Source organism: Girardinichthys multiradiatus, chromosome 15 (genome assembly GCF_021462225.1).
Source record: "Girardinichthys multiradiatus isolate DD_20200921_A chromosome 15, DD_fGirMul_XY1, whole genome shotgun sequence".
NCBI classification, from domain to species: domain Eukaryota; kingdom Metazoa; phylum Chordata; class Actinopteri; order Cyprinodontiformes; family Goodeidae; genus Girardinichthys; species Girardinichthys multiradiatus.
Genome location: NC_061808.1, coordinates 15,663,175 through 15,691,101, shown reverse-complemented (window position 1 = coordinate 15,691,101; position 27,927 = coordinate 15,663,175). Strand labels below are relative to the sequence as shown.

General features: G+C 39.6%; 1 protein-coding gene across 8 annotated transcripts in view; it reads right to left on the bottom strand.

The window, feature by feature from the left end:
• The window catches only part of utrn (utrophin), a 247,550-nt gene that overhangs the window by 154,255 nt on the left and 65,368 nt on the right, over positions 1-27,927 (bottom strand). For 6 of the 8 annotated variants that reach the window (XM_047388070.1, XM_047388069.1, XM_047388068.1 and 3 more), the window contains exons 31-55: positions 26,747-26,878; positions 26,394-26,567; positions 25,860-26,015; positions 25,330-25,500; positions 23,198-23,377; positions 22,549-22,677; positions 21,147-21,317; positions 20,985-21,041; positions 20,617-20,769; positions 19,957-20,094; positions 19,756-19,845; positions 18,856-19,020; positions 18,338-18,510; positions 15,568-15,718; positions 14,587-14,762; positions 14,155-14,290; positions 12,745-12,894; positions 12,469-12,618; positions 12,286-12,387; positions 12,028-12,148; positions 11,208-11,425; positions 9,992-10,109; positions 9,688-9,893; positions 8,457-8,611; positions 8,163-8,352 (exon numbers count right to left, since the gene is read on the bottom strand). In XM_047388070.1, coding sequence (XP_047244026.1) covers positions 8,163-8,352; positions 8,457-8,611; positions 9,688-9,893; positions 9,992-10,109; positions 11,208-11,425; positions 12,028-12,148; positions 12,286-12,387; positions 12,469-12,618; positions 12,745-12,894; positions 14,155-14,290; positions 14,587-14,762; positions 15,568-15,718; positions 18,338-18,510; positions 18,856-19,020; positions 19,756-19,845; positions 19,957-20,094; positions 20,617-20,769; positions 20,985-21,041; positions 21,147-21,317; positions 22,549-22,677; positions 23,198-23,377; positions 25,330-25,500; positions 25,860-26,015; positions 26,394-26,567; positions 26,747-26,878 — 3,762 coding nt within the window. Of the gene's footprint in view, positions 1-2,764; positions 3,418-8,162; positions 8,353-8,456; positions 8,612-9,687; positions 9,894-9,991; positions 10,110-11,207; positions 11,426-12,027; positions 12,149-12,285; positions 12,388-12,468; positions 12,619-12,744; positions 12,895-14,154; positions 14,291-14,586; positions 14,763-15,567; positions 15,719-18,337; positions 18,511-18,855; positions 19,021-19,755; positions 19,846-19,956; positions 20,095-20,616; positions 20,770-20,984; positions 21,042-21,146; positions 21,318-22,548; positions 22,678-23,197; positions 23,378-25,329; positions 25,501-25,859; positions 26,016-26,393; positions 26,568-26,746; positions 26,879-27,927 lie in introns of those variants that run through there. The other 2 variants (XM_047388072.1, XM_047388071.1) reach the window with 2 other exon arrangements.

The following is a 27,927-nucleotide window of genomic DNA, read 5'->3' as shown; positions in this document are numbered from 1 at the left end:
TGCTCTGCTGACAATATTAAGTACTTCGAGAGACTACGACTGACACACAGAGGACAGCATCCCATTTCACCTGGATAGCCACAAGTTTGTATATCAGTTTTACTTTACTCTGTTCATCACAAAAGGGGAGTCACAGAGACTTCCACTGGCTATAAAGAGCACGTGATGATAACCCACACAGACATTATAAAGTTAGGCTGCCTGAAAGCCTCTAATGGAAGTATGCGCACAAAATCCATTGCTGTAGTCAACATACACACGCACACACACGCACACACACACTTTTGACTCAATAAATGGGTTTACTGGATGTGGGAGAAGCTAATATGATCCAGACACAGACAAGAGATTGGCAGGAAACTTGATTCTCTGTTTTTCCCATTTATATCAGGTGCTGATATAAGTTGAGATTAAATTTGTGTTCCTGTGACCTCATCACAAAGTAACACTCAGTATTAGCAGTAAGACCAATTCAGAACAGCAGAGCAGTTTATTTCTGGGTTTGGTCCGGCTAAATTCAAAATTTGTTCTAAGTTTAAATGACCTGCGTTTATAAATGTGTTTTCATGTTATTCCACTGCCTGTGACTCACTCTGTAAGCGTGCATGATTATACTTGTGCTCCAAACGTTTGCATTCACATGCATATAAGAACTAAAAGTGTGCATGCCGGCAGACTAAAGAATCTAAGGAAGCGTGAAGGAAAATATCTCTGATTTGAGAGAGAGCCAAGATACCAGAGGGGAAAGTGGAGGTTACCAGCCTGGACCTGAGGCTCTAACTGCTAATGCTAACACTTGCTAATAACCCTGAGGATCCTGATGGAGCTGAAGGACAAAGGGGTCAGAAAGCTGGGCTTTATGCCCATGCCTGGCTCATATGTCAAGGGGCAGCAGTGAGCCAAGAGCAAAGGTGCACAGTGTGTGGAGCCCAAAGGCCAGAGCTTATGCCACAGAAACAGCAGGAACGACAAAGCATGAGTGCATATGATCTCTAATTTAGGGCTGCTTCTAAAGTGGGCTTTGTTTAAAGACACACACACACACAGAGTTGGAACGACGCAACAGTAATGAGAGTAGGAGGACACCCCTCTAGAGAGGTAGGCCTTTGAGCCAATTCTCAGCCATTGATTCAAAGCAGAGCGACAGCACAGAGCCCACACGGACTCACTATAAACGAAACAGTCATGCCACTCAGCAGCTCTATTCACCAATAGACTAGACTAGGCTGCAGACTTGCAAATGGCCTAAAGGGGAGTAGAAGGGCCAACAAGCAGTGCAGGGCTAAGCTTGTAGTATGAGTTTACAAGGATTTAATGAAGAAAAATCACAGATTACCAAAATATGTAGCTTAAAAAAATCTGCCAAACTCAACCCACTGGTTCAGAAAATAATCATGTAGGGTGTTTTAGCATCAGCACTTTCCCTAAACAGAATAAATAGCACCCAAGAGGATGCACCCCACCAGCCCCATGCAAATCCATCATCAGGAAGTTCCTATTCCAGTCCGACAACCCTAAGGGCACCCCAGGGAGGTGAGACCATCCTGGCATTACACTATCCCCCCTCCCAAGAGGAAGGCCAAACAACACTGGAGTGACGGATGCACCTCAGAGGAGGTAATTGGGGGCAGAGTGAATGATGCCTCCCACCAGCAGGGATACAATTCAGGTAGGTCTGGCTCCAAAGGATGCTGAATGGAAGCCAGATGAGCAAGTCCAGAGTTTAATTAGTGCTTATTGTGCTGTCACGATGAGCAAACAAGATCTTAATCGCATATTGGCGAAAACAAATAAAGAAGCTTACAAGTAAAGAAAAGGGAACTGTTTTAAAAAGCAGCAGGGAAATCAGCAATATTGAAAATTGAAATGTAATCCTTAACTCTGCTGTTTTCCTCTGTCCACAGTGATGGGAAAAAACCTCCCCATCTGGTCATCCTCTGCCCTTAATCTGAGAGCAAGTTGTTGATGTGCAACTCAACACAGAGAGCAAGGACATCCAGCGTTGGTGATGATCAACAGCGACACAAAATAGGATCAAGCACTGCACACATCACTGGTCATTTTCTCCACAGTAAAATCAATACAGCTGACAAAGGGCAGAGACAGAGTCAACTGATCCATGCTCTGTTGGGTTTTCACAATAAATTTAAGTTGTTTAGCCGTGTGTCATCGCAGAAGTGACATAAACATAAAAAAGAAAACCCTCAATCGTTCCACCGCTGACATAAGCTTCTTTAACTAATACAGTAGATGGGGCCGAAAAAGCAGGAATAGTTTTCGCAAATCAGTCACAGGAGAAATGGATGCACAGTTAGAAATTATACATGTATGCATATGTTTAAAATAGAAAAAAAATATGTTAATTAATGAATTAATTAAAAACAAAATACAATAAAAAACAATTTAGAGGTCAGGCAGGACTCCAGAAAATTCATTTATGAAAAAAAGACCAACTATAGCCAAATAAAACTAAAGAGGAGCCAAAGATAGTAAACTTTATGGTTACCTATGCATTTTTAAAGTCCAAATTAAAAGAATACACAAAACAAATCTGTTGTACATTCTCAAAAATACAGCACATTAAAAATGAATCAAAACCAAACAAGAGCTTCAAACAGACTCCAACAAAAGCTGCATAAAATTTGGTAATCTGCATCAAGACAGCAAAAAAAAAAACACCCATTAAACTCCAAGTTTAACTTAAATTTCAATTTGAAGTTACAAAAGCACAGACTTTGATCTCCAGCTGGGTCTCTCCACGTACCTTGCAGAGTTTCTGGTAGCGCGGCGAGGAGATGGCCATCCTCTGGAGCCTGTGTAAGAAGACCACCACTTTTTGGAGGGAGGTCCGGACCATGGCCATCATCTTAAGACTGCCACAAGTCTGCAGCAGCCTGCTCCTGGTCCGCATGCTAGCACTGCCCAACCCCGCTCATGTTGTTCTCCCTCTCCCTCTCCCCAGCCAAGCGACCAGACCTCAGCCAAGCTGACGTGATGCGCGCACGCACACAAAAACGCATGTACTCAGAGAGAGAAAGAAACACTCACACGTGAACTCAGCTCAGAGTAATCCCGAGCTCCATCACACACACACACACACACACACTGACAAGAAGACAGTAGGAGATATCTTTCTTAGCCTTCTTTCTCTCTCTTTTTCAACACTCTTAGCACGTCCCTCAGCAGACGTACGATGGAGCTGAACTGGACAAGACGAGACACTCACTTTCTCCTCCACGCGGACATTCGCACGCGCAACCCCGACCGCAGAATCAGAACAGAGAATTATACAAATCACTTGTGACAGCACCCTGCCGAGTCAGAAGAAAATGACGGCGAAGAAGAGTGAAATGAAGACGGAGAGAAGAGGGAGAGGAGCAGAAAGTGCTGGCAAGCCTGGGTGGGATGGGAAGAGAGGAAAGAGATGAGGAAAAGGCACGAGTTGCACTGGACAAGGAGAGCGAACGCTCACATGAGGCTCACTTTTTACTGCCTCTGATGTGGAGAGAGGAAGAGAGGAGAGGGAAGTAGTGAGAGGAAGAGAGAGAGACAGAGAGAGAGGGAGAGAGAGAGAGACATGAAACGCAGGAGCACAAGGGAAGGCAAACAATGACTGCCTTGAAGAGAGGATGACATTACGCCAGGCAATGAACAGATCAATACACGAGAGATAGAGATAAAAGTGAAAGAGGAGAAATGAAGCGAGAACAAATGAGATGCAAACACAGAACAGAGTTACAAAGCAGGAGGGGTTGTTTCAGGCATCCAGTTTTCCTGGAAGTAGTGGTTCCTTTCATTTCCTTTGTTGGCAGTCCGAGGAAGCACACGTCCATCGCTTGGATGGACAAAAACTCCAGATGGAATCTTTAACAGAGAGACGGAGATCTGAAAATATCTATGCAGACTTTACAACTCAAAAACCAAGATAATTCAGAATAATTCAAGATCATTTCAATAAAAATTATCCAATCAGAGATCAGAATTCGACTATTTTCGCTTGATCAGCTCTGATCGGTAAACAGCAAGTCAAATACTGAGTGGCTGACTTTTGTTCCTAAAAATGTATATATTTATTTATTTATTTTTTGATAAATAAACACATCAACCAACAGCAGGATTTTTTTTTTCAGTTCACGAATCAAATACAAGTTGTCAAAAATGCTTTGGTGGAGAAATGGAGATAATTAAGTAACTCCTGCATTTTCTATTGGATTCTGAACTACTGCCTCTTTCAATGGGAACGTGCAGCAACTTCCTCCCTCTTTTTTGTGTTGTAGTCCTTTGACTTGCCAATTACATTTTCTGAAAACTGAAAGCCCTGATTTGTATATCTCTAAATTATAGTTTAAATTTTATGCTTTGGGTGGCAAAACAGTCAAGCAAAAAATGAAGATTAATCCACTAAAATACATAAAAGCACCTCACTTAGAAGGTTGTTTTTAAACTTTGAATAACTTACTAGTCATCGTTTATAAAGACAGAGGTACCATAAAAAGAATGGATCATTGAAATTAGCTCCCCTCTTATCGTGAAGAGTACATGATGTACAAATTAAAAAAGGTAAAGACCAAGATCGTCCTTGAGAAAGGCGATTTACATGCTTATATCAGTAGATGAGCTTTGGAGTATGATGCATCAAGTGAACATTTGAGGATCTACATTGTTTGAGTCTAACGCCAATGCCAGTAAACAGAATGATTCAATCCTGAAACTAGGTGTCTGTGTGCCCAGTTGAAAATAAAGGGTGTATTTAAGCAGGAAAATAGCTGACAAGCAACTTGTCCTGCATGTTTATATAATGTCCTGTGCTTGATTAACGCTTTGCTAAGAATACATGACAATAAAAATCCATGGAGATGGAATAAAAGATGGATGCGGGGTAAGAGAAGAGGGAAGGCTTTACACCATACTTTACATATTGTGAAACTGTTAAATCTTTGGGAGAAATTATCAGTTGGAAGTCTCCGAGTAGTGGAGGGATGAAGAGAGAGATGAAGAGGCACAAAGCCACCAACAGTAAGGTTAAAGCATACACAGGTGGTAAATTAATCGATAATTTAGAAGGCAGAAACAATAGTAAGAAAGCATGAGATTGAAGGATGATATCTGAGAGCATTAAACCCACATTGCTGATAATCACAACATCCCCAAGCTTTGATCATTATTGGAGATTAAGATCTGTATCAAGTCTGGGCATTCACATCAGTAAATATCTGTCCAAGTGGCAAAATATAACAATCATATTGCATTGCGTCTAAAATATTATATCCTACCAAATATTGCATCAAAGCAGAGCAATATTAAACATTTTATTACTGCAATGCTATATGTTGTGCAGTTCTAGTTTCTATGAGAGTAATTGATTTTTGTTTTGAAGAAATAGTGGAAAAAAAACCTCTCTCTCTACGACAAGACATGAACAATTTATTTGAAGTGAGGATGAGCAGGCTTGACACAGACTCTTCTACATAATTACAACTACTGCATTATAAAACAAGCACAAATTGACTGTCACAGACAATTGCTGGATTATGCTACGTAAAGCACTTTATTGCCTGGAAGGTCTCTGCACAAATGAATAAAAATAAAGACACTCACACTGAAAGGCAGCACAGTAAGCTTACAAAGAAGCTCTGTTTGAACAAGGTTTAACCCACAAAGGAGTCAATAGTAGTCATTCCACACATCACTGACTCGACTGCTTCACAAGACATTTGAAGCAGGACAAAGTGTATTGTTGATCAAAAGGATACAGGCCATACCAGGTTAGAACTGGATATTTAAAAACAAAAAAGAGTTTGCTTCATCTGGTCAATGAACAAACAGCTCAGTCACCCATAACAACACCCCCGGCCAAACACATAGATGTCAAACTTGATAAAAATCATCTCTTCAAGCTGTGTACCCTTTTGCACTTTTCTGCTCGAGGCTATGATTGCAATACCTTCAACGATGCCTGTGCATGAACACTATGATTGAGTTACTCAACACCACATGCCAGCTCTGGATAATGAAAAGTCACACGAGCTACAGTTTATGGTACCATTCATAGTCGGGTAATTATTTAATGTGCCAGGCGGTGATGGATAGCTGCAAAAAATAACATATTTCTGATAAACGCAAGTATGAACAAGAGACTGCTGCAGCTCTCGTTCTGTTTTAGTGATGTGACCTGCTCTGCTGTTCTCAAATCATTTGGTTCACCTTAGATATCCCCAGATAGCCTCATATAGGCAGAGAGCAGCTGAAACACCAGGCATTAAATTTCATGGCACTCAAAGTACAATTCTGGGTTTATAAAGAAGGAGAACAACTTTTTCTGTAACTTTTAATCACATGATTAACTATGTTGTAAGTCAAATCATAAGCAAGATGTATCAAAACAGAGCAAACCTGCAAGCATTCGCCTCACACACGTGTAAATGGCTTTAAAAGAAAAGTATCTGCAGGAGAAACATGACTTTATTGAAGACCTCAGGTGTGTATGGAGTCAATTATATATGTTTCAGCCAATCCACTGTCAAAGCTTATTTTCACTTTCTTAAACTAGTTAAGCATTTGTTGGAGCTTCATGCTGAGGCTTCAGTTGGGGCAAAATATTTTTGGATGTCAAAGACTGCATACAGAATACAGACTGCAGCATCTGCAACGCCACTGATGAGTGAGTTCAGTCAGATACAATGACAATCATGTGATGCTGGTAAAATGCAGTGTCAGTTTGAAGCTGTCGCAACTACTCAACATAATCAATAAATCATGTGATAATAACTGGTAATACCTTAAATTACCTTTACAGTGTTTAGAAAATTACAAATGGTATTCAAACCTTTCTGACACCTTTTAGTGTGATATGGGTTTTGCAATAAATATATCTTATTTGCAGCTTTCCGATCAAAAAGGTTTTGACTAAATAACCCAAACTCAAACTAAGAAAATAGATTCCATATTTTCGACATAGGTTTGTAACAAATCTAATACAAATCTTGACATTTGCATAGGCAGCTGCTTTGCTAATTTCATTTCTGCTCATGTTTCATTTCTAAATACTAAAAACTACTTTGCATAAAACATAAATCTTGTTCCCCTCAGTGCCTCACTTAGCCGTGTGTTTAATATGAATACAGTAGTCAGAATACAACTGAAAGTTACGAATTAGAGTTACCTAAACACTAAAATATGGCAGAGCCTTCAACTCAGAGTTAGCGTACAGCGTCTGAGGTTCGACATCTGTCTTTGTTTCATTAACCCAGCATCTATGGGTGAGAACCATCCATCAAATATGACAGCATCTGTGGGTTTTAATCAACTCTAAAACACCCGCTAACTGCAGCGCGCCAAGATCCTCCTTAGGTTTAACCTCCAGTTGCTTAATTAAGACGATTAGCACAAATACCTTGGCTCTAACAATTTATTCTCAGAGTTTATTCTTCAGATTTGTGAAAAACCTTAAAATGATCTAATAGAATCCGCACAGCACAGAAAACAGTGTAATGCCATAGAAATATTAAAATAACTTTTTATTATCATGCATTTTACGCATCCAAAATTGAACCTGGGCTTATTACAAAAGAAAAAAAAATATTAAATTAATGAGATCATTAATGTAATTTTGTGCTTTTGGCACAACTGCATAATAGTGCGTTATTTTTTTATTCTATTAAATAATAAATACTAATAAATCTAAAGGAACTCAGAAGAAAAGTCACCTTTTGCAGAGATATATTTCAAACACAGAGGGATGTAAAAAAGATGATATTACTATTATAAATGCTGAGGCAGGTAACAGGGAGGTTATATTGACACATAAATCATAAGATGATGGGTGTCAAATGATCCCAAAGGGAAGGTCTGTGTAAATGACAAAACAAATGAAAGGAGGAGAAAATACACACAATCTGAATACCTAAGCAGCACAGAACAAGAGGATCAATGAGCCACATTCAATGCATACAAGCGTTCACATGCCCTCTGCATGCCCTATCATTCACACACCTTTAACCAACAACAGGCACACAGATGTGCCAAGCCACACACACACAGGCTGCAGCCTCACTTTAGCGTGGTGAGGGGTTCGTTAATGAAGGATGACATTGAGATAATAGGCTAGCACCTGTGCATAAATTAGAGACACACACCATTTCTTTTTCCATTTCCAACCCTACCTCCAGTTGTTGCCTCAGCTCCTTCACATGGGCAGAATCCTGGGACACATCTTCCCTCTGGGAGGCGTCGGACAGGACGGTGACTGTTGTCTCGGCCTCTTGGAGCCACCTCAGGAAGGACTCCAGCTCCTTTAAAGACACCTGGACCTCTTTAAGCTCGCTGTCCAACTGAGCATGATGGTCACTTGCCCTGCAAACCAGTACAAACTAGTCAAATATGCAACAATATGGGGCAGAAGCACAAATGATTGCATATAAACAGACAGAAAGGCAAACAGGTGAGTGTGGATTTACCTCTTGCTAATGCTATTCCAGGCCACATTCTGTTTCTCTGTAACCTCTTTGATTCGTCTGGTGTCATCGGAGGAATACTCACGTAAAAGGTGATTGGAAAGCTCGTTAATGGCTGCGACTGTGGCTTGGTCTCGGCCCAAAGCTTGGAAAAACTCCTGTAACACAAAATGTCCACAGACACTGAAAATATCCCAGATGCGAGTCCCTGATCATTAAAAGAGCAACTAAAAAGGAATTACAATGGTGGACCCTGTTGGCTTAATCTATTTTAATGTTTTAGGGGGTTTCTGTACAGACTCATATTTCTAGAGTCTTCAGTCAATAAGAAGATGGACCGACAGGAAGTGGGGCGAATGAACAATGAATGAATGGCTTGATGGATGAGAAGGCAGATGATGGGTTGATGAATGGACAGATTGAAAGATGCATTGATAAATAAATTTCAATGTGCATCTTTTATTCAAAAAAATTGAAAAAACACATTGATTGTAGCAATGTATTTTTAGAGAGTCATATTTATCATGTTGAGATTAGGACAGGGAATAAACAGTATGGAAAATATTTTTACATACTCTACTTTCCTCATCCCCACTACATTATACTTAAATGAAGTTATATACTTTTCTAGAAAGTAAAGGAACCCTTTTTGTGATTTTTTCTTTAGCTTCCTGTATTCCCTGAACTCATTTGGTCTAATCTCCTGGCCAAACAAAACTATACACAACTTTAATCTAGTTTTCTGATCCTCGGCTTCCTGACTGTGTTTGTTCAACCTCTTCTCAACCAGGCAGATTACATAAAACCTTAACTTAGCATTAGGGAATTGACCTGGGGGCTTCTGTTCTTTTGACTTTAAATAGACAATTAGTCATCATGTCCACACCGGCCAGAAGGTAAAGTTGTTTAAAAAGCAAGCTGTATTATCTTAAACTCAGACGCCCCCTAGCGTTTAGTTCTCAGAATAAACTCTCAGTTAAGATGATACAGGTATATGAATGTTATTAAGGATCAAAGTGAAACTTCAGAAGAAGGATTTATTCACTCCCAACTTAAACAGCTGTACAAAAGCCCTCTTATAAGAGTCAAGTTTTGTTCCTGTCCATTGAAAAAAATACCCTGGAGTAGATGTCTAGTTGACCGTAGTGACAAGGACACTGCATCAGAATAAATGACCTCAGGCATTACAGGCATTGGACATAATGGGTTAGAGAAAGTGAAAGTCTGCCCTAACCTTGGAGTCCTCAAGCTGTTTTGTCAAGGGATCTTTGGCCTGCTGAAGAAGGGCGTGGAAGTGTCCTTCGTTATGAGCAATAAGGCCCTTCATCTCCTTCCTCTTTTCCTCCCACTGATTGCTGTGTACAGTCATGTTTTCAAGCTGCTGGAGTCGAGCTTCAACGCCGTACTGAGTGCTGTCCCACTGGCTGCGCACTTTCTCCACTACAGCCAGGCACAAATTATTGTTTGAATGACAAACAAATTGAGTGATGTTCCATAGTGTTTTTACTTATAGTTTGACAACACAACTCTGTACGTACATTTTTCAGAAATAGACGTGCGAACATCAACATTAGAGGTTTTGTTTTTAATGTTCTGTGCCAAGGTGAAGATATCCTCCAGCTGGGAGTGACGCTGTTCCAGGTCACCTTTTGTCACCTGCAACAAAGACACACATTTACATGACAGCCTTGACTCGTTCTTTCTTTAAAGAATCGACTAGATAGAATCTAAAGATTTACTGTGTTTTGCAGAGGTATTATTACCCTCTCTCAAATCATTGCATTTTCTTGCTCACAAGAGTGCATGATCGTGACGAAAAAGGAAAATTAGACATGGCCTTCAATTGTTTTCATTATTTGAAAATAAAATTTTACCATGCGTTTGCATTCAGCCCCCTTCACTCTGATAACCCTGAATAAAATCCAGTGCAACCTTCAGTAGGCATTCAAACCAACAAACTGGGCAAGGAGATCATTAACTATGCCATACATTGTGTTGGTCTATCGTGTGAAAAATGTAAGTAAGGAGTACAAATACTTTGCAAGGCCTTTAATCTTTTAATTTAACTCATTAACACTCAAAGTTCCCCTTACAGAAATACTGATATGATGCATCCACTTTTAGATGTGTGTTTTCAACACAGACTTAATCTTCAGTAAATTTGACCAGCCATTCAGTTTTTCCTACAATTCAAATAATAAAAACTACAAATGACTTCAGTGTATTTCTTCCTTCTTTCCCTAATCTAAAACAAAACATAATTAAGTGTAGGGAGGAAGGGCTAGTTGTTGGCTTTCACTGCTGCCAACTTGAAGTGTTTGTCACCTGATTTATTTCTTCCACTAAAAAGCACTTAGCAACAAACCGGGTCTAGTTTAGGCCCGTTAACTGCAGTGTGAAGCTGTCATGCTGCCTTTACTGCGAATGGTGGATTATGAATACAATTAGTGGCAGCACAACCTGTTTAATAAGCATCAGCGAAGACGAGAGCACAGCCTTTGAATGAGGAAAACATGAGTTGACTTTTTATAGTCCGAGTGTGATGGTTAAACACTAAAAATACAGAGCCACAGCACTCTTTCACCCATTTATATGAACTGCCAACTCAAGCTGTTGTCTTCTAAATTAAACCATAATTGCTGACAACCAAATGTATTTTAAAAACTTAATGGAATTCAATGTAATAAAAAATAAATCCGCCAACATTATCCGTATACTTTCTGCATTAGTCCTTCCCGTCCTCCGTTCACTCACCTGAAGACGTCCTATGGTCGTCCTGATCTCCTTTGTGTCCCCCACAGTGACAATATTAGACTTAAGCATCTGAGTGATGAGAAGAAGCCAGTCAGCCAGCTCTGTGGCAGTTTTGTTCAAATCAGTGGGGGCCACGGTGTCTGAGGAGTACGGGCCCCGATGAAGGGAGTCCTCACTCGCCAAGCTGGCCATCTGAACAGCCGAGGCCACAGAAGACACTGGCGCACGTTCAAAGAAGGGTCAAAGAGACAAATGTTGAGCAATACTGACATAAAAAGCTGCTTGTAAAATAAAAAAAATGAAAGGAACATTTCTTCTAATAAAAAATATGTTTCCAGAAGAACATTTATTACAAATCATGATAAATTAGACTTTAAACGTAGTTTTCATAGTGTTGCTCTTCCCCATAGCAATATTGTAGATTAAATAAATCACTAAGGAAATGCCAATTTGATCCTAGTTTCAAAAAAAACATCTATTAAAATTGAAAGATTCCCAAGAATTTAATAATTTAATTATCTTTGTCTAATTTTAAGGAGAAACCCAAATTTGTAGCAAATCAGTCCTGGACATCATACTACCACCACCAAGTTTTGAGTGTTTGTATAATGTTCTTTTTCTGCTTTTTGAGATTGTTGAGCCTATTTTATATTGTCAGACAGGTTCAATGCAAATGATTTTATGATTCTGGAGGCCAGGAGGTAATCAGGCTGGGCTGTGATCGGTAAAACCAAACCAAAATATGTAGTAACAGAAGAAATCTGTAACGAGGCAAGCCAGTCATGGATTAATTGGAAACACATTTATCATTGTTTCTTACCAAGCTGTTGGTGCTGGACAACATGTTGTTGATGCGTCCACGGAGAGACGGGTACCTGAAGAGATTCCCTTAAATGGCCATCCAGGGCTTTCCAATCAGCAGCCAGCTGCTCTACTTTGCCCTGAAAACACAAGACGCGGAAGAGATACAAACACAAAATTAGACCAAATTACCACTTGTAAAACTTTATTAGTGCAATATGGTGTAATTGAATACAATATGTCCTTTATCAAAGCATTTTACTGTGGAATCAAGGACCTTTTCCTGAGGCAACAGCTGCTGATGTTTCTGCAGCTCAATAGAATGAGCCAATAAGTCCTCCAGGTCCTTCTTCCTGTCTTTCATAGAGGCCTCCAGAGCCTGCAAATAGAAGAAAACAGTGAAACTGCTGCATGAATATTTGTGCATAGTGGCTCTTTTGACATGTTCTGGAAAAAGTACCTGAGCCTGGACCGGGTTTAGTCCTCTCATGATTGTCTGGTTGGTGATGATGACCCAGTCAGTCAGCTTGGTCATCTTGTCCTGGAACAGAGTATGACTCTGCAAGTTTGTCTCCACCTCCCCCACCTTATCCAGCAACTCATGGGTCACCTGCAAAGGAAAAGAAGAAAATAAATTATAGGCAATATCAGGTGACAACAAAAACCCAAAAAGCAAATAAAAAAGAGAGCCTGAAGGTGAAGCTAAGTTCAGTTGTAGAGTGTACATGAATTTCACCTGGCTCCATTTGAGATTAATGGCTCTCAGTTTTCCAACATTATGGTCTCTGCTCTGAGTGCTCACAGTGGGTCTAACCAAGATCTGGGGAGCGTGTTTGTTGAGCCAACCAAGCCGTTCATTCTGAGCATCCATTTGCACAGCAAGCGCCTGCAAAAAAAGGGCACACTCAACCTTAATTTCAACATAAAATTACAAGATGGGAAAAGAAAGCAGAACCAGATATTTGGAGGACTATGTGCAAGGTGGTTCCAATTACTGTAGTTTTTACAGTGTCTCTGTCAAAAGAAATGTTTGGCTTGAAAATGTTTGTTCTCCAGAGCGAACAAAAATAAATGAAAACAGTACCACTAGTTCTTTCAAAGCTGTTTTGCTTAGGAGGAGAAATGTGATCTCTCTGGGTTTGTTTGAGGTAAAGGAAAAATGTAAAGGTAAATACAAGCTGACCATATCCACTGCCTTACAGAGGGAATCATACCTATTGAACCTTTTCACACTGTCACCTTACAACCACAAACTTCAGTCTATTTCATTGGCATTTAATGTGATGCACTAACACAGACACACGTTTGTGAAGTGGAAGAAAAAGGATGCTCGATTTTAAAATTCTGGCATGCACCTGTATGTAACCCCTGATTCGATAATTTGCAGAAGCACATTTGCTAAATGGAGAGCATGTGTGAATATACATTTCCAAGTCTTGCCACAGATTCTCAACTGGATTTAAATTTTGGATGTGTGTTTAGGGTTGTTGTTCCACTGGAAAGTGAAACGCCCCCAGTTTCCATCACCCTTTTCTTTCATTTTTGCCTGTTATTAAGCTCCATCTATCTTCTCATCAACTCTGACCAGCTTCCCTGGCCTTGCTGAAGAAAAGCAGCATGATGCTGCAACCAACATGTTCCGTGGTGTGTTCGGCATAAATGAGCAGTTCCACCACACAGTGTTTTGCATATATACCAGAAAGTTAAATTTTGGTGTTGTATAACCAGAGTTCTTTCTTTGACATGCTTGTGTCACCAACATGGCTTGTGACACTGCAGCTGAAATATTATTTCATGTGGCTTTCTTTTAATAATATCTTTCTTCTTAACCAAACTGCACTAAAGGCCAGATATGTAGAATGAACAACTAGTACTTGTCCCGTCAAATGATTCTCTCACCTGAGCTGTGGACCCCTGCAGCCTCTCCAGAGTTACCCTGAATTCCATTTAGGGGCATGATATTAAAGGGGGCTGAAAAGATGCAGGCCTCAATTTTCTTATTTGTTAAAAAGTTTTAAAAACTGCTGCTACCTGTTTATCACACAACATCCCAATAAAATACACAGACGTTTTGGATTGAAAGGCGACAAAATGTAAACGAGATCAACGGGCGTGAATGCTTCTGATATGTGCTGTGAATAAATACCTTCAGCTCCTTTAGGTTTTCGTCAGTGGCTGAGACGGGCAGGGAGCTAATGGCGTTTTCTGCCTGCTCCAGCCACACTGCTAGATCCTCACGTCTCCTCACCAGGTCTGACAGGGCTGGATCCTCTCCAATCAGCCTACACACACACACACACACACACACACACAGCACATCATTATGCACCCAGATTAGGATCTACAGGTCGCTACTTGGTTCCAGGATTTATCCAAAAATTTACATATAAATAGTTGTTGCAGACTGATTGAACACAGTGATAACTTTGACCTACCAAAGTCTAAAACAATTAGCTGATAATGAACCCTGAGCATGAAGAAGTATTTTATTGTACACTAAAATCAACATGTTCTCAGGTTTGGACAGAAAAATCTCACTGCGTCCTGTTAATTTTTCATCCATTCTTTCTGCGAATACCTGCGCTGTCGGTCTGAGACATGATGGTTGACGGCTCGCCAGCGTTGCACCAGAGTTTCTAACTTCTCTTCAAGCAGGGGCCCATCCGGAGATGAAAGCTGCCCAATTATCTTCTCCCCAGTGCGAGTCAGTCCAGCAATGATGGGCTGGTGACTGGAAAGTCCTTCTTCCAGCTCCTTAAACGAAGAAACAGAAGAAGAGAATCAGGTTTCAGTGAAGCAGAATAATCTTAAGCACCCCATACTGAATCCTGTACGTCTCTCAAAGCAAATCTGTTATCGACATGTAAGAATGATTGGTGGCAAGTCCAGATTTAAGCTGCCAAATCTCCACCTTCCACCAGAAGATATTTACAGAGCCGAGACAGACCCGTAAAGTAAGGTGAGTGATTGTACAGTCAGCTGTTAGATGTCTCACTTGCTTTCCACCTGATCCTTCTTCTCAGTGAAAACACGTAAAAACAAATCCAGAAAGATTGAGCACAGCTAGAGTGTTACAAATCTCACTGATAAAGGAGGTAAGGGTGGAGCTGCTGTCAGCAAAAATGAAAATAGCACTGAAGTGATCAAACAAAGCCAAATTAAACGTCTTTTCTCATCATACTCCTGACTTTTTCTCATTTCTGTTGTGCATAACAAACAGACAAAGTGTGTTTATGAGGATCAGATTGGAGTTTGGCTTTTCCATTGGGGAAAGAAATGCAATTTTCTTCTGTCTGATATAAAATATCAAGCTGGCTTTATCTCAAACATATATCACCATTCTGAGACTTTAATTGTCTTAATTTAAACTATAAACCTGCTGATATTGTGTATATATATTCAAATTATTGCGCTTCTGATGTAAAAGGTTAATGTTATCAAACCGTTCGTTTATAAGAAAATATACAAAGACAATTAAAAATTCTGTTCCCTGGATGGAAGAACTTGTCCACATTTGAAAGATATGTTGAACAAAATATAAACATTCCCCCTCACTGACCTCCTGGTGTTGCAGTGCAGATCTAAGGTCAAGCTGTCCGTCAGGGCCAACGCTTTCAGACAGCAGGTTCTCGGTTTCAGTCAACCATTGTGTCAGATCCTTCAAGTCACAGTGAAACCGCCCCCACTCCTCTATGGCTTGGTCAAAACTCCTATAGACCAACATGAAAAATAAACACAGTGCCACATCACTGTCAACGCTTGGAAAAAGGTTATCCAGACAAATCTCAACAGGACACCATTAGCAGGAGTAATAGAAATGACAATAATAATCCTGGGAAAATGTACGTCCAGAATGTAGAAAGGCGAGAAAAATAAATCCAGACAGATTCAACACAGCTGATCCTCCCAGGTGGCACAATCCATGTTTTAGCCCAAACTTTGTTAAGTTGCACAATGTTTATGCAGACAGAGATTGTGACAACAGGAAAGAAAACTCAAGACTCCAACACAGATTCAATCCCAGAGCAATAACCATAATGAATGCAAACAAGTGTTGGTGTCACATTAGTCTCCATATTTATTTTACACACTTTAAAACGGTAGAACCCATGTCATATTTTAATGCAACATTTATGCTATCATTTTTGATCCTGAAAAGTAAAAACAGCTCGTAAATGGGTACCTTTCTTCACAATTATCAAAGTAGTTTAGATGAAATGAGTCCCACTTATAACACTGTAAAAAAAAAAAAAACAATGTGATAAATGTAAAACCTAAAAGAAAAAAAGGTAAAAGAATGAAAAGGCTTCTCAGCTTTATGTGATTGACCTTAAACACACGTTTTAACATGACCTCGACTCAACTAACCAGCTACATCAAACGTTTTATGTTTGTTAAGATTTGGTGTCACTACAGGGCTTTTATTGCCAATAAACAGACAAACAGGCAGAGAGAGCAGGAGGTAAGACATGCAGGAAAGGTCTCAAGGTCAGAAACAAAACTGCATCGAAGACTCAAAGCCAGGATGCCCAAACTAACGTTACACCCTGGGCCACACCCGGATTTTACCATTTTTAGGAACGATTTCCTGAACACATACAACAAAGACTTGGTACGTAAAAGATGGATCCTTTCTAATATTTTAAACAGAAAAATATCCCCCTCAAAAACAGACAAACTGTTTTATGGACAATGATAGATTAAACCAATGGTTCCCAAAGTGAAGCCGCAGAGCCATATGAATGAATTAAATTAACAAATGTATGCCCTACAGGTCCTAAACATGAGAAGTTTTAATCTCAGTGAATTTGGTTAGGTTAAATCGTTAAGGCAGTACAGAACTGAAGAACCTCTAAATAAATAACATGTTTCAACTTACCACTCGTCTGAAGGGACACCATCAGGTGTGACCCATGAGATCTTCAGGCAGCACTTAACTAACTGCCTGTACTTATTTAGTGGCTGGTGGGATTATGAAATCTATGGTATTCAGACAGTTAGGAGTTAGTATACTCCATCAGACCTTGCAAAGAGTGAAATTATCTAATTCAATGGCTCGACATAAATTCACGACTCGTTTCCTGCTGCTACAATGCATCACCAGAAGCCGACAGCTTTTGCGCCCTGGTGATTAAAAATAAGCAGACTAGTTCCTGCATACGTCTCATTACAGACCATTCTTACATTGCTGCTATTGTGCTGCTATTTATCCCCTAATTTATTAGTGTGGCTCTTAAAACAGTGGAAAAGGAGCACATGTGCATGTCTGTAACGTGGCGGCTTTGGCACTAATACATATGTCATTGGTCCCCTAATAAACACCATAAGATCATACGTCTGAAGGTACTCAATTGTTCACTAAAAAATATCTTTTTTAGAAAAAGGTTAAAAGCAAGTCTTCAGTTGGTGGATGCACCATAAAATGCTGTTTGCCATGTTCATCTTTATCCTCCATCTTATGTGAAGCATATACAGCTTATGGGTTCAAAGTGGTGGCAAAATGACAGAAATCGTTTCATTTTCTGATATTACCTGTACTTTTTGTTAGCTTCTCAGATTTCAGAGCTTCCTATGAGTCTGTAAAATTATTCTGCCCTCCAAGAATAAATTCTGTTCATTCATTGGGAAACTATAAAAACAGATAATTAGATTTCTATTAAAGAAATCTATTAAACCCAGGATACCCTGAAACCACAAAAATAGCTCACTGTAGTGCTGCTGAATATTAAAATATAGACCAGCAGGATGATTATTTAAACAGAAAAATCTGAGCCTTATCACACTGCTCATCCTGCAGCATCTCTTTAAACAAGTGATGAGAGAGACGAGTTGAGGAAACGAGCTTTTGATGAGCTGTTTTACAAAACTGGCTCAATTCTTCTGATTTACAGAGATGCCCAGAGGTTTCTGTGTTTACAGACAGAGTGAATGTTTGCAGGTAATCTGAACATTTTCTCACTAACTGACTTACATCTATGCACCAACTGCATTCTGCAAACAAATACTGCTTACGTTCCAAGAAATTAGGCTGATGGTCGTCAATGTCACCCACCGTCTGTGTGTTTACTTATGGGAATGAATATGTGAACAGGCATGAGATTATTTATGCCCAAGGAGCTCCTTCAGCATGAATGAAGGTCAGTGAATGTGTGTTGCATTGTATACTGCCCTATATTTATCTGTGGACAGCTGGCCTTCCATCTCCCTGCAGATTTCAGGGTCCTGAGTCAGAGATTCACACACACATCCTGAAAATCAGCTTCCTTGATTTTCTCCTCCATTAGTTTCAACTTATTCTAGTTTAAGACTACATGTGAAGTTTAACACACCCTTTGCGTTGATTGTACATGCGATTGAGGCGGTCCCACTCTGCGTTGAGCTGGGTGAGGTTGTCTCCTATTTGAACCACTTCATCCGGGGAAGCATCTCGCATGGCTTCAGGCTGCCGCTCATGGATCCCTGTGACCTGCTCGCCCAGTTGCTCCAAATTATCTTTAATAGTCTGGGGAACAAATATACAAGAACCTTGCATGAGTTTAGCAAATGCAGCAGATTATTCACCAGCAGCAGTTAGGTCCAGCTGAATGCCATCTAATGAGGTGTTTGCAAAAGTATTCCCACCTTGAACCTTCACCAAAGTTTTGATACTGCAACAGCAGGGATTTTATGTGACAGACCAATACAAAGTAGTGCATAAATGTGAAGTGGAAGTAAAAATAATTCCTTGGATTTAAATATTTAAAGAATAAAAAATGTTAAACGTGAGGTGTGCATTTGTATTTAGTATTCTGTAACATCTTCATAATAACTGCTGATTTAGCTGACTGTGTTTAGGAATAAAGCCCACCTTCAGCATGTCCTCCTGGCTTGAAAAGTCCTCATAAAGTCCCCCATTTAGCTCTGAGGAGTTCAGGAGCAGCTCATTGTCAGCCATGGCGAGAAGAACTTTGTTGATCTCCAACAGGTAGTCAGAAGAAGTGAGCATCTGAGTGTGTCCTGTTGCAAACATCTCCTGCATTACAGAGTATCAGAAGGAATCAGTGTGTCATAGTGTGTTAGGAGTAATCAAAAATCAGTGTGCAATGACTTCCAGATGAAGCTTCTGACATGGGCCAGGTGGGTGGTTACCCACGGCAACATTATAAAGAGATGCACAAGCATCAGATAAAAATATAAGACCAGTCAGTCAGTTAGACCAAGAGCTTTTTTTTTCCTCAGACAGGAGTTTGCACCTCCATGTGTTGAGTACTCCGGTACCTGCTGCTGAGAATAGGGATCGAGTTTACGATCTCTGACTATGCTTTGTGAGATGCAGAACTGAATTTATCCTGCCTCAGGATCTCAGCTAATTTCCTGCATTTTATATGGGTGGGGAGGCAGCAGAAGGTATTTTTCAATGTAATAAAGGCCAAATTTAAGAATAAATTATTTAAATTGGAGTTTACAAACGGTACTCTTAGACCCTAAACATAGAAAACTAAATTTATCAAAGACAGACCCTTTCCATATTGCTGCAGACTGCCAGTCAATGTGCAGCAGCAGATGGGGGAGGGACGGCAATGAATTACTCTGTTTCATACAGAAAAATAAATCCAGATTTATCTGGATTCTAGATTGAGAGAGTTTTTTTTTTTTTTTTACTTTAATTCATGATGGAAGATTTTATCGGTTCTGGAACCGTAACTTGTTAAGACTTTGGACTTTGGTGTACCTTGATAACTGTGATTAGCTTAGGTCCATCACTTACCTCAGCAGTAAACTCTGATATCTGTTCTCTAAAGATCTGAGAAGATGACGACTTCTCAGAGATTGTGAACTGCCTTACTGTGAGAAGTTCCTAAAACAGAAACACCAGCAAGACAAACTGTATGAAGTCATTTTTAATTAAAACAGCATACATTTTACACTGCTAGAATTAAAGAATAAATGATATGTTTATTTGTCTCACCCTGTGAGCAGAATATTGGCTCTGCAACGTGAGCAGCATTACTGTCAACTCCTCCCTTTGAGCCTCATCTGATGTTTGCTGAAGCAGCTCTTCTCCTCTTCTTAGCAAGTCCTCGACACTGGCCTTCTCCTCATCCATCTGGTGAAGGGAAAACAAAGAAAAAGGTCAAATTAAGACATTCGGATTTTTTTCTTTAGATTTTTTTCTATAAATATATCAGGTTTGACAAGCTACAGAAGGTGTACACTAGAAAACTAAGAGCTTCCTGACTGGGACAATGACCTCAATTTGGATTGGTCTGACTTTTTTTTCCAGCCCATGTGTTTACAGTCATAAACTTTGATAGCACAGATTGAATTCCAGACTTGTTAAACCTTGAAGTTCCCAATCAAATTTGGTCTTATCGGGTGGCAGCTTTAGTGTATATAGCCCGAAGCTCCGGTTATTCTTTATAGCACATCTAATAAAACATAATGAAGAGAATAACTGGGGTCAATAATCCTTCTTTGTGCCCAGGTTCCACAAAAAAAACTGGAGAACTTAAAAAAAATCTCCAACCAGCTACAGGAAAATGTCTCGTTTCTATTATAGTGCAGGTAATAAAACCACTTTTGCTTAGATAGATTTAAAAATTAAATGTATCCTGGTAACCTTGAGTACCTTATCATCAAGGATGTTTATTGGGTCCTGCTGCTCATGTAGAGTCCTCAACTTGTTTTGCAGCTCTGCCTGAAGGTCCTTTATCCCAGTTGGGAACACAGTCTGAGCAAGCGGAGTCTGACTCTCCGCTCGGGTCTTCTGACTGTGAGTGACCTGATTTAAAGGAACAAATACAAACCCGAGGGCAAGTCAGTCTGGGCTTCAAACAGCGGAGTAATTATCTGACTGCATCCTCAAAAAGAGAAGCCAAACTAAGCCTTGCTGTACAGTTCTGCTAATTTCCAGTGTACATGGAATATATTATCAAAATTAAGCACACAATACAGCTTTAAATCGTTAAAGTCAGTTATTATCAACGACAAATGTACCTCCTGAGGTGTCTGTTGATTTATTTCAAAATCTCCTGACTCCTGGCTGGTCATCATCTGCTTACCGGAGGAAAAAAATATAAAACCGGTCAAACAAGACAGCTTTTCATTTGAAGTTAAAGCATTTAACTCTTCTAGGAAACATATTTCATGTTCCTGTACCTGGGCAGATTTTATGTGCTGGGAAACTTTGTCAAAGTTGCAGTTCAGATCTGCCAGCTTGGGTTCAACAACATCTCGGCAGGCGGGCCCCCTGCTGGTCATAAGGATGATTGCTTGGTCCTTGACATTGTCCACGCGCAGACTGATCACGTCCAGCTCCTCCAGCATGCTCTAAGAACAGACCACAAAGCAGCCATTGATCTTTTTATCAGTTACGCAGTAATTCTCACTCTTAACAGTTGGGGTACATCCTAATTTACAAATTTTGACCAAGTGATGATGCCAGCACCCAGAAAGTGCGCTCACTTTTTAATCACATCTGGTAAAGAGAGAGAGATAACTGATAGATATCAGGAAATTAAAAACACAATAGCAACCTTTCTTTAAAAAAAAGTCTAGATTTAGGAAAGATTAAAGGTTTCAGCTGCCTAAGTTGACTAAAGTACAAATTTTCACAATTGTTACTGGAACCGACCCATTTGATGCGCAATCTATCCGATTTTTTTTCTTCCGAACAGAGAATGCACCACAAGTGGTCAAGTGTATGTGACCAAACCCCTCTTTGATGTGGAAGTTGTAAATGAGGTAAGAAGACTGCATGCTTGATTTGGAAATGCTGTCAGGCTTCATGGAAATTAAATAAATTACATTAAATAAATGAACAATTTAACAATCAAACGTGAACAAAGCTTTTTTTTCTCTCATATCAGGTTGGACTCAGCTCTTATTCAATTTTAAACAATCTTGCAGGAAAAAACATATACATTTTATAAATTTTCTTGTAAAAGAGATATTCCTTAATTTTTTTTAATAAGGTTTAATTTTTTCATGGAGGCTTTTATACTATTTTTTTTAAACTTTTCAGTGAAGCATAGAATTACTTTATTTCACATAAAACATTTTACAAGAATTGGTATATTTTTAATTTATCCAAGAAGTAGATTTAGGGCTGAGACTTAAACATGTTTAATTTATTTAATTACAAAGCCTCTATTTAATTATATGTATTTTCTTTCATTGTGTCAGATCATCAAACATAAATATATTGAAAGCTGTTATACAAAGTTATCTACTACATGTCTTATTAGTACATCTTTAATAATTTGTGATTGATTTTAATAAAATGTATGAATCCTACAAAGAAAATAAGTTTAAATAAATGATTTTAAACTATATTTGATGCTTTAAATCTTTTCAATGTACAAATCTGTCATTTTAATTTGCTTCTAAACTTTAGAACACAATCTACATCTTAGTAAACATGAAAAATAACATGACAGATTAATTTTATGATGTATGTTTGACATGTTATGCATCACTTCTACAGGTCAGGAACATTGTTTATCACTTGGTAAAGATGTAGTGTATTTAAAATGTAATGATTACGCTTATTTTTTTTTACCTTTAACACCTTTTCTCTCTCAGCAGGAGGCAGCCGCTCGGCCTCATCCAGGTGGATCTGGGTCTGGTAGAGCCAGGTGCTGATATGAGCCAAGTTCTCATCAAAAATCTCCACCTCATTCTGGTGACTCTGCGCGCACACACACACACAACTCACTTGGATATTGTTTGCAAAGTGAAACTTGGATTACACAAAACAATATTTAATACTGAATAAGTATTTAGCACCTTTTCTGGTTTAGTAATTTAATTTAAGTCCATTTAAGTTCATTTGCATTTCTTTTGCTGGTTTCTGTGATTTTCTGTAGAGCATACTGAAGAAATGTTTGATTCTGTTTTCCAGAGGTAACAAGTATTCATTTTGACACTAAAAAGAAGACTAGAATTAATCCGTCCATAGCTATTAAATACATGATGTTTGGCATTTGTTAGAAAATTTACCATAATTATGCTAAAACCTCTTGTTAGCTTTCTATTCTTTTAAAAGTATCTTTTTTCTGTTATGTTTAAACTGTGGCGAGTAAAACAGAAACAAATTGTTATACAACATTAAGCAGGTGGAATATTCTGCTCACTCTTACTGCCTTAAATAAAAAAAGACCACTGTGTGTTTTTTATTTATTCCCATTGTATGCAATATTTGCCCTAACCAGAACAGCGCTGAGCCAGTCCTCGGTCCAGGTGTGAACTCTCCCCCAGTCTTTGTCGAGGCCGCCGAGTTTGCCCTCCAGCTGAGGCTCGCTGCCCTCCACCAGCGTCTGCAGACCAGCGCTGATCTCCGTCAGGTGGGACAGCTCCACCTTCCGACGCTCCGACTCCTTCAGGAGGCCCTGATTCAGTGACACTATTTAGTTATTTATATATACACAACAGATCAGATGAAAACTCTGAAAACTCTTATCTTAATAGATGGCATGAGTTAAACAGTTAAACATTGTTGACTTCCCAAAGTAACCTAAAATTTAAAAATAATTGGTAGAAACTTGACACCTATACAGGTCCTTCTCAAAATATTAGCATATTGTGATAAAGTTCATTATTTTCCATAATGTCATGATAAAAATTTAATATTCATATATTTTAGATTCATTGCACACTAACTGAAATATTTCAGGTCTTTTATTGTCTTAATACGGATGATTTTGGCATACAGCTCATGAAAACCCAAAATCTAAACGAGCTATGAACCTAATCATCTGAATCAACGAGTTAACTCTAAACACCTGCAAAAGATTCCTGAGGTCTTTAAAACTCCCAGCCTGGTTCATCACTCAAAACCCCAATCATGGGTAAGACTGCCGACCTGACTGCTGTCCAGAAGGCCACTATTGACACCCTCAAGCAAGAGGGTAAGACACAGAAAGAAATTTCTGAACGAATAGGCTGTTCCCAGAGTGCTGTATCAAGGCACCTCAGTGGGAAGTCTGTGGGAAGGAAAAAGTGTGGCAGAAAACGCTGCACAACGAGAAGAGGTGACCGGACCCTGAGGAAGATTGTGGAGAAGGGCCGATTCCAGACCTTGGGGGACCTGCAGAAGCAGTGGACTGAGTCTGGAGTAGAAACATCCAGAGCCACCGTGTACAGGCATGTGCAGGAAATGGGCTACAGGTGCCGCATTCCCCAGACCTGGGCTACAGAGAAGCAGCACTGGACTGTTGCTCAGTGGTCCAAAGTACTTTTTTCGGATGAAAGCAAATTCTGCATGTCATTTGGAAATCAAGGTGCCAGAGTCTGGAGGAAGACTGGGTAGAAGGAAATGCCAAAATGCCAGAAGTCCAGTGTCAAGTACCCACAGTCAGTGATGGTCTGGGGTGCCGTGTCAGCTGCTGGTGTTGGTCCACTGTGTTTTATCAAGGGCAGGGTCAATGCAGCTAGCTATCAGGAGATTTTGGAGCACTTCATGCTTCCATCTGCTGAAAAGCTTTATGGAGATGAAGATTTCATTTTTCAGCACGACCTGGCACCTGCTCACAGTGCCAAAACCACTGGTAAATGGTTTACTGACCATGGTATCACTGTGCTCAATTGGCCTGCTAACTCTCCTGACCTGAACCCCATAGAGAATCTGTGGGATATTGTGAAGAGAACGTTGAGAGACTCAAGACCCAACACTCTGGATGAGCTAAAGACCGCTATCGAAGCATCCTGGGCCTCCATAAGACCTCAGCAGTGCCACAGGCTGATTGCCTCCATGCCACGCCGCATTGAAGCAGTCATTTCTGCAAAAGGATTCCCGACCAAGTATTGAGTGCATAACTGTACATGATTATTTGAAGGTTGACGTTTTTTGTATTAAAAACACTTTTCTTTTATTGGTCGGATGAAATATGCTAATTTTGTGAGATTGGAATTTTGGGTTTTCATGAGCTGTATGCCAAAATCATCCATATTAAGACAATAAAAGACCTGAAATATTTCAGTTAGTGTGCAATGAATCTAAAATATATGAATATTAAATTTTCATCATTACATTATGGAAAATAATGAACTTTATCACAATATGCTAATTTTTTGAGAAGGACTTGTATATCTAGATAGGCTTCATACATATACATATATTTAAAAAACAAGTTAGAAAACTGGAAAATTAGAAAGAAAAATAATGCATGACTCAGATTTAGATGGCTTGTGTGCGCCATCTAGTGGTGAGACAGATAACTGCTTATTTGTGCTTTTTTTAGCTTTTAAAAGTTCATTTCATTTGGCAAATACTTCACAGCTAGGAATATCACTGTTTAAAAAAGTCTACAGTAATGTTAGCTGTCAATGAGCATCCACTAACATTAGCCCATCTAATCTCAGCCTCGATGTCAGCTGGCATGTCTCCACAGCTGTTCTTCTGCTGGAGCTGAGCTTCGTTAGTGCTCAGCCATTCTTGCAGGGCAGCGCTCTCTTTATGGAACGTCTGAGACAGAGACAGGGCTTTTTCCAGGTCTTGTTTGCCCTCAGTAACCTGTGAAGACAAAGAGAAGGCCTCTGAAATATATCCAGGGTTACAACACATTTTCATGAAATGCTAAACATTTCCAGACCCCAACTTTTCAGGGTTCTCAGTCCTTTACGTTCTTTTTAAATATAAAATATTCAAAGTTACCATGAATTTATCGCAGATATTTCTACAGCAAGCAGGATTTAAATCATGAATCCTGGAAAAATCATTAACAGTAAGGAAGGATGGCTGCAGAATTGAGACTTTTCCACAACAAGTAGGAACCCTGAATGTCACCGAATCTGGATTTCATTAGGACTCCAGAAAAAGATGAAGTTTGAAGAATTGTTTTTTGCTCCAATACAAAAATGCCCTTAAATTACCTGAGCCCCGAGTTCATTGTAGAGCAGTTTGAGAGCAGTAAGCTGTTCATCCATGGCTTTGGGATTCTCCGTCTGCTGTTTCCGCACAATCTGACGACCTGTTTTTATCACAGTTTCCACCTCCAGCTTCACCTCACTCAGCAACTTATACAATTTCTATAAAGCAGAGCAGCACACAATACTTTTTTTATCAAGTAATCAGAAGTCAGAAGTTAACATACACTCATGCATCTGAAAGTCATTTATTTTGTACTTCCAATCAAAAGTTTGGGCATACCTTTGTCATTCAATGGCTTTTCCTTATTTTTACTACTGTCTACATTATAGATAAATACTGAAGACATCAAAAAATTTTTTTTGATTTTTGGATTAGATTGACTCCACAATAAATCAAAACATCTGCACCCAACTCTTGTTTTTAACATTCTGATAAGTATATCTAAACTTCTGACCACAACTGTACTGATGCAGCAGTAAGGTTTGTTCGGATCTTATTTTAACATTGGATGTATGTTCAAAGCCAAAGTTCCTCACCATGCAACCATTGAGGTGGGACCGTATTATTTCAGGTTCCACATCTTTAACATCCAGCACATGTAGCTCTGCTTTGGCACCATCCAGAACTCGTTTACAGTCCATCATGCGCTGCTCAACATTGGCAGGCTTCTGGAACAGCTGGTACTTTGTGGAAATCTCCCTCAGTTTCCTCTGTAGACATCAAACCAAATGTCAGCCATGTTACACATTTCTTTTGTCTTTTATCACCAGACAAGAAAATTAGGAAATAAAGAAACAAATTATGTTTTAATAACATTGTACACTGAAACAGCAGCATTGACAAGAGGAACAAAGAGCTCCAGACATTGCCCTGTAGGAGTCAGTGTTACCTGGAGCTGGTCCAGCATGGTCTCACCACGGGCCGCTTTGCCGTCAGCAGTGGAAGGAGGCAAGTTGGTCACATTCCTTCTTTTCATCTCCTCAATTGTGACCTCATGAGCGGCAATCTCTGCACCGATAGTCTGAAGGAAGTGAGCAGGTGTGTCCTGTATATGGGGTTCTAGTATCTGCACGTCTTAAATTAATTTACTCACGTTTAAGTGGAAAAGTACACTCTTAGCATAGTTTATCCTTGTCACACTTCCTATGCATTCTTCATTTAAGAAAATGTGTTTTCTATTTTCTTTAAAACAGAAAACAATGAAGCCCACTATATATTTTTTGGCATTTTTTCTTAGTTGACAGGCTTTACAGGTCCTTCTCAAAATATTAGCATATTGTGATAAAGTTCATTATTTTCCATAATGTAATGATGAAAATTTAACATTCATATATTTTAGATTCATTGCACACTAACTGAAATATTTCAGGTCTTTTATTGTCTTAATACGGATGATTTTGGCATACAGCTCATGAAAACCCAAAATTCCTATCTCACAAAATTAGCATATCATTAAAAGGGTCTCTAAACGAGCTATGAACCTAATCATCTGAATCAACGAGTTAACTCTAAACACCTGCAAAATATTCCTGAGGCCTTTAAAACTCCCAGCCTGGTTCATCACTCAAAACCCCAATCATGGGTAAGACTGCCGACCTGACTGCTGTCCAGAAGGCCACTATTGACACCCTCAAGCAAGTAGGTAAGACACAGAAAGAAATTTCTGAACGAATAGGCTGTTCCCAGAGTGCTGTATCAAGGCACCTCAGTGGGAAGTCTGTGGGAAGGAAAAGGTGTGGCAGAAAACGCTGCACAACGAGAAGAGGTGACCAGACCCTGAGGAAGATTGTGGAGAAGGGCCGATTCCAGACCTTAGGGGACCTGCGGAAGCAGTGGACTGAGTCTGGAGTAGAAACATCCAGAGCCACCGTGCACAGGCGTGTGCAGGAAATGGGCTACAGATGCCGCATTCCCCAGATCAAGCCACTTTTGAACCATAAACAGCAGCAGAAGCGCCTGACCTGGGCTACAGAGAAGCAGCACTGGACTGTTGCTCAGTGGTCCAAAGTACTTTTTTCGAATGAAAGCAAATTCTGCGTGTCATTCGGAAATCAAGGTGCCAGAGTCTGG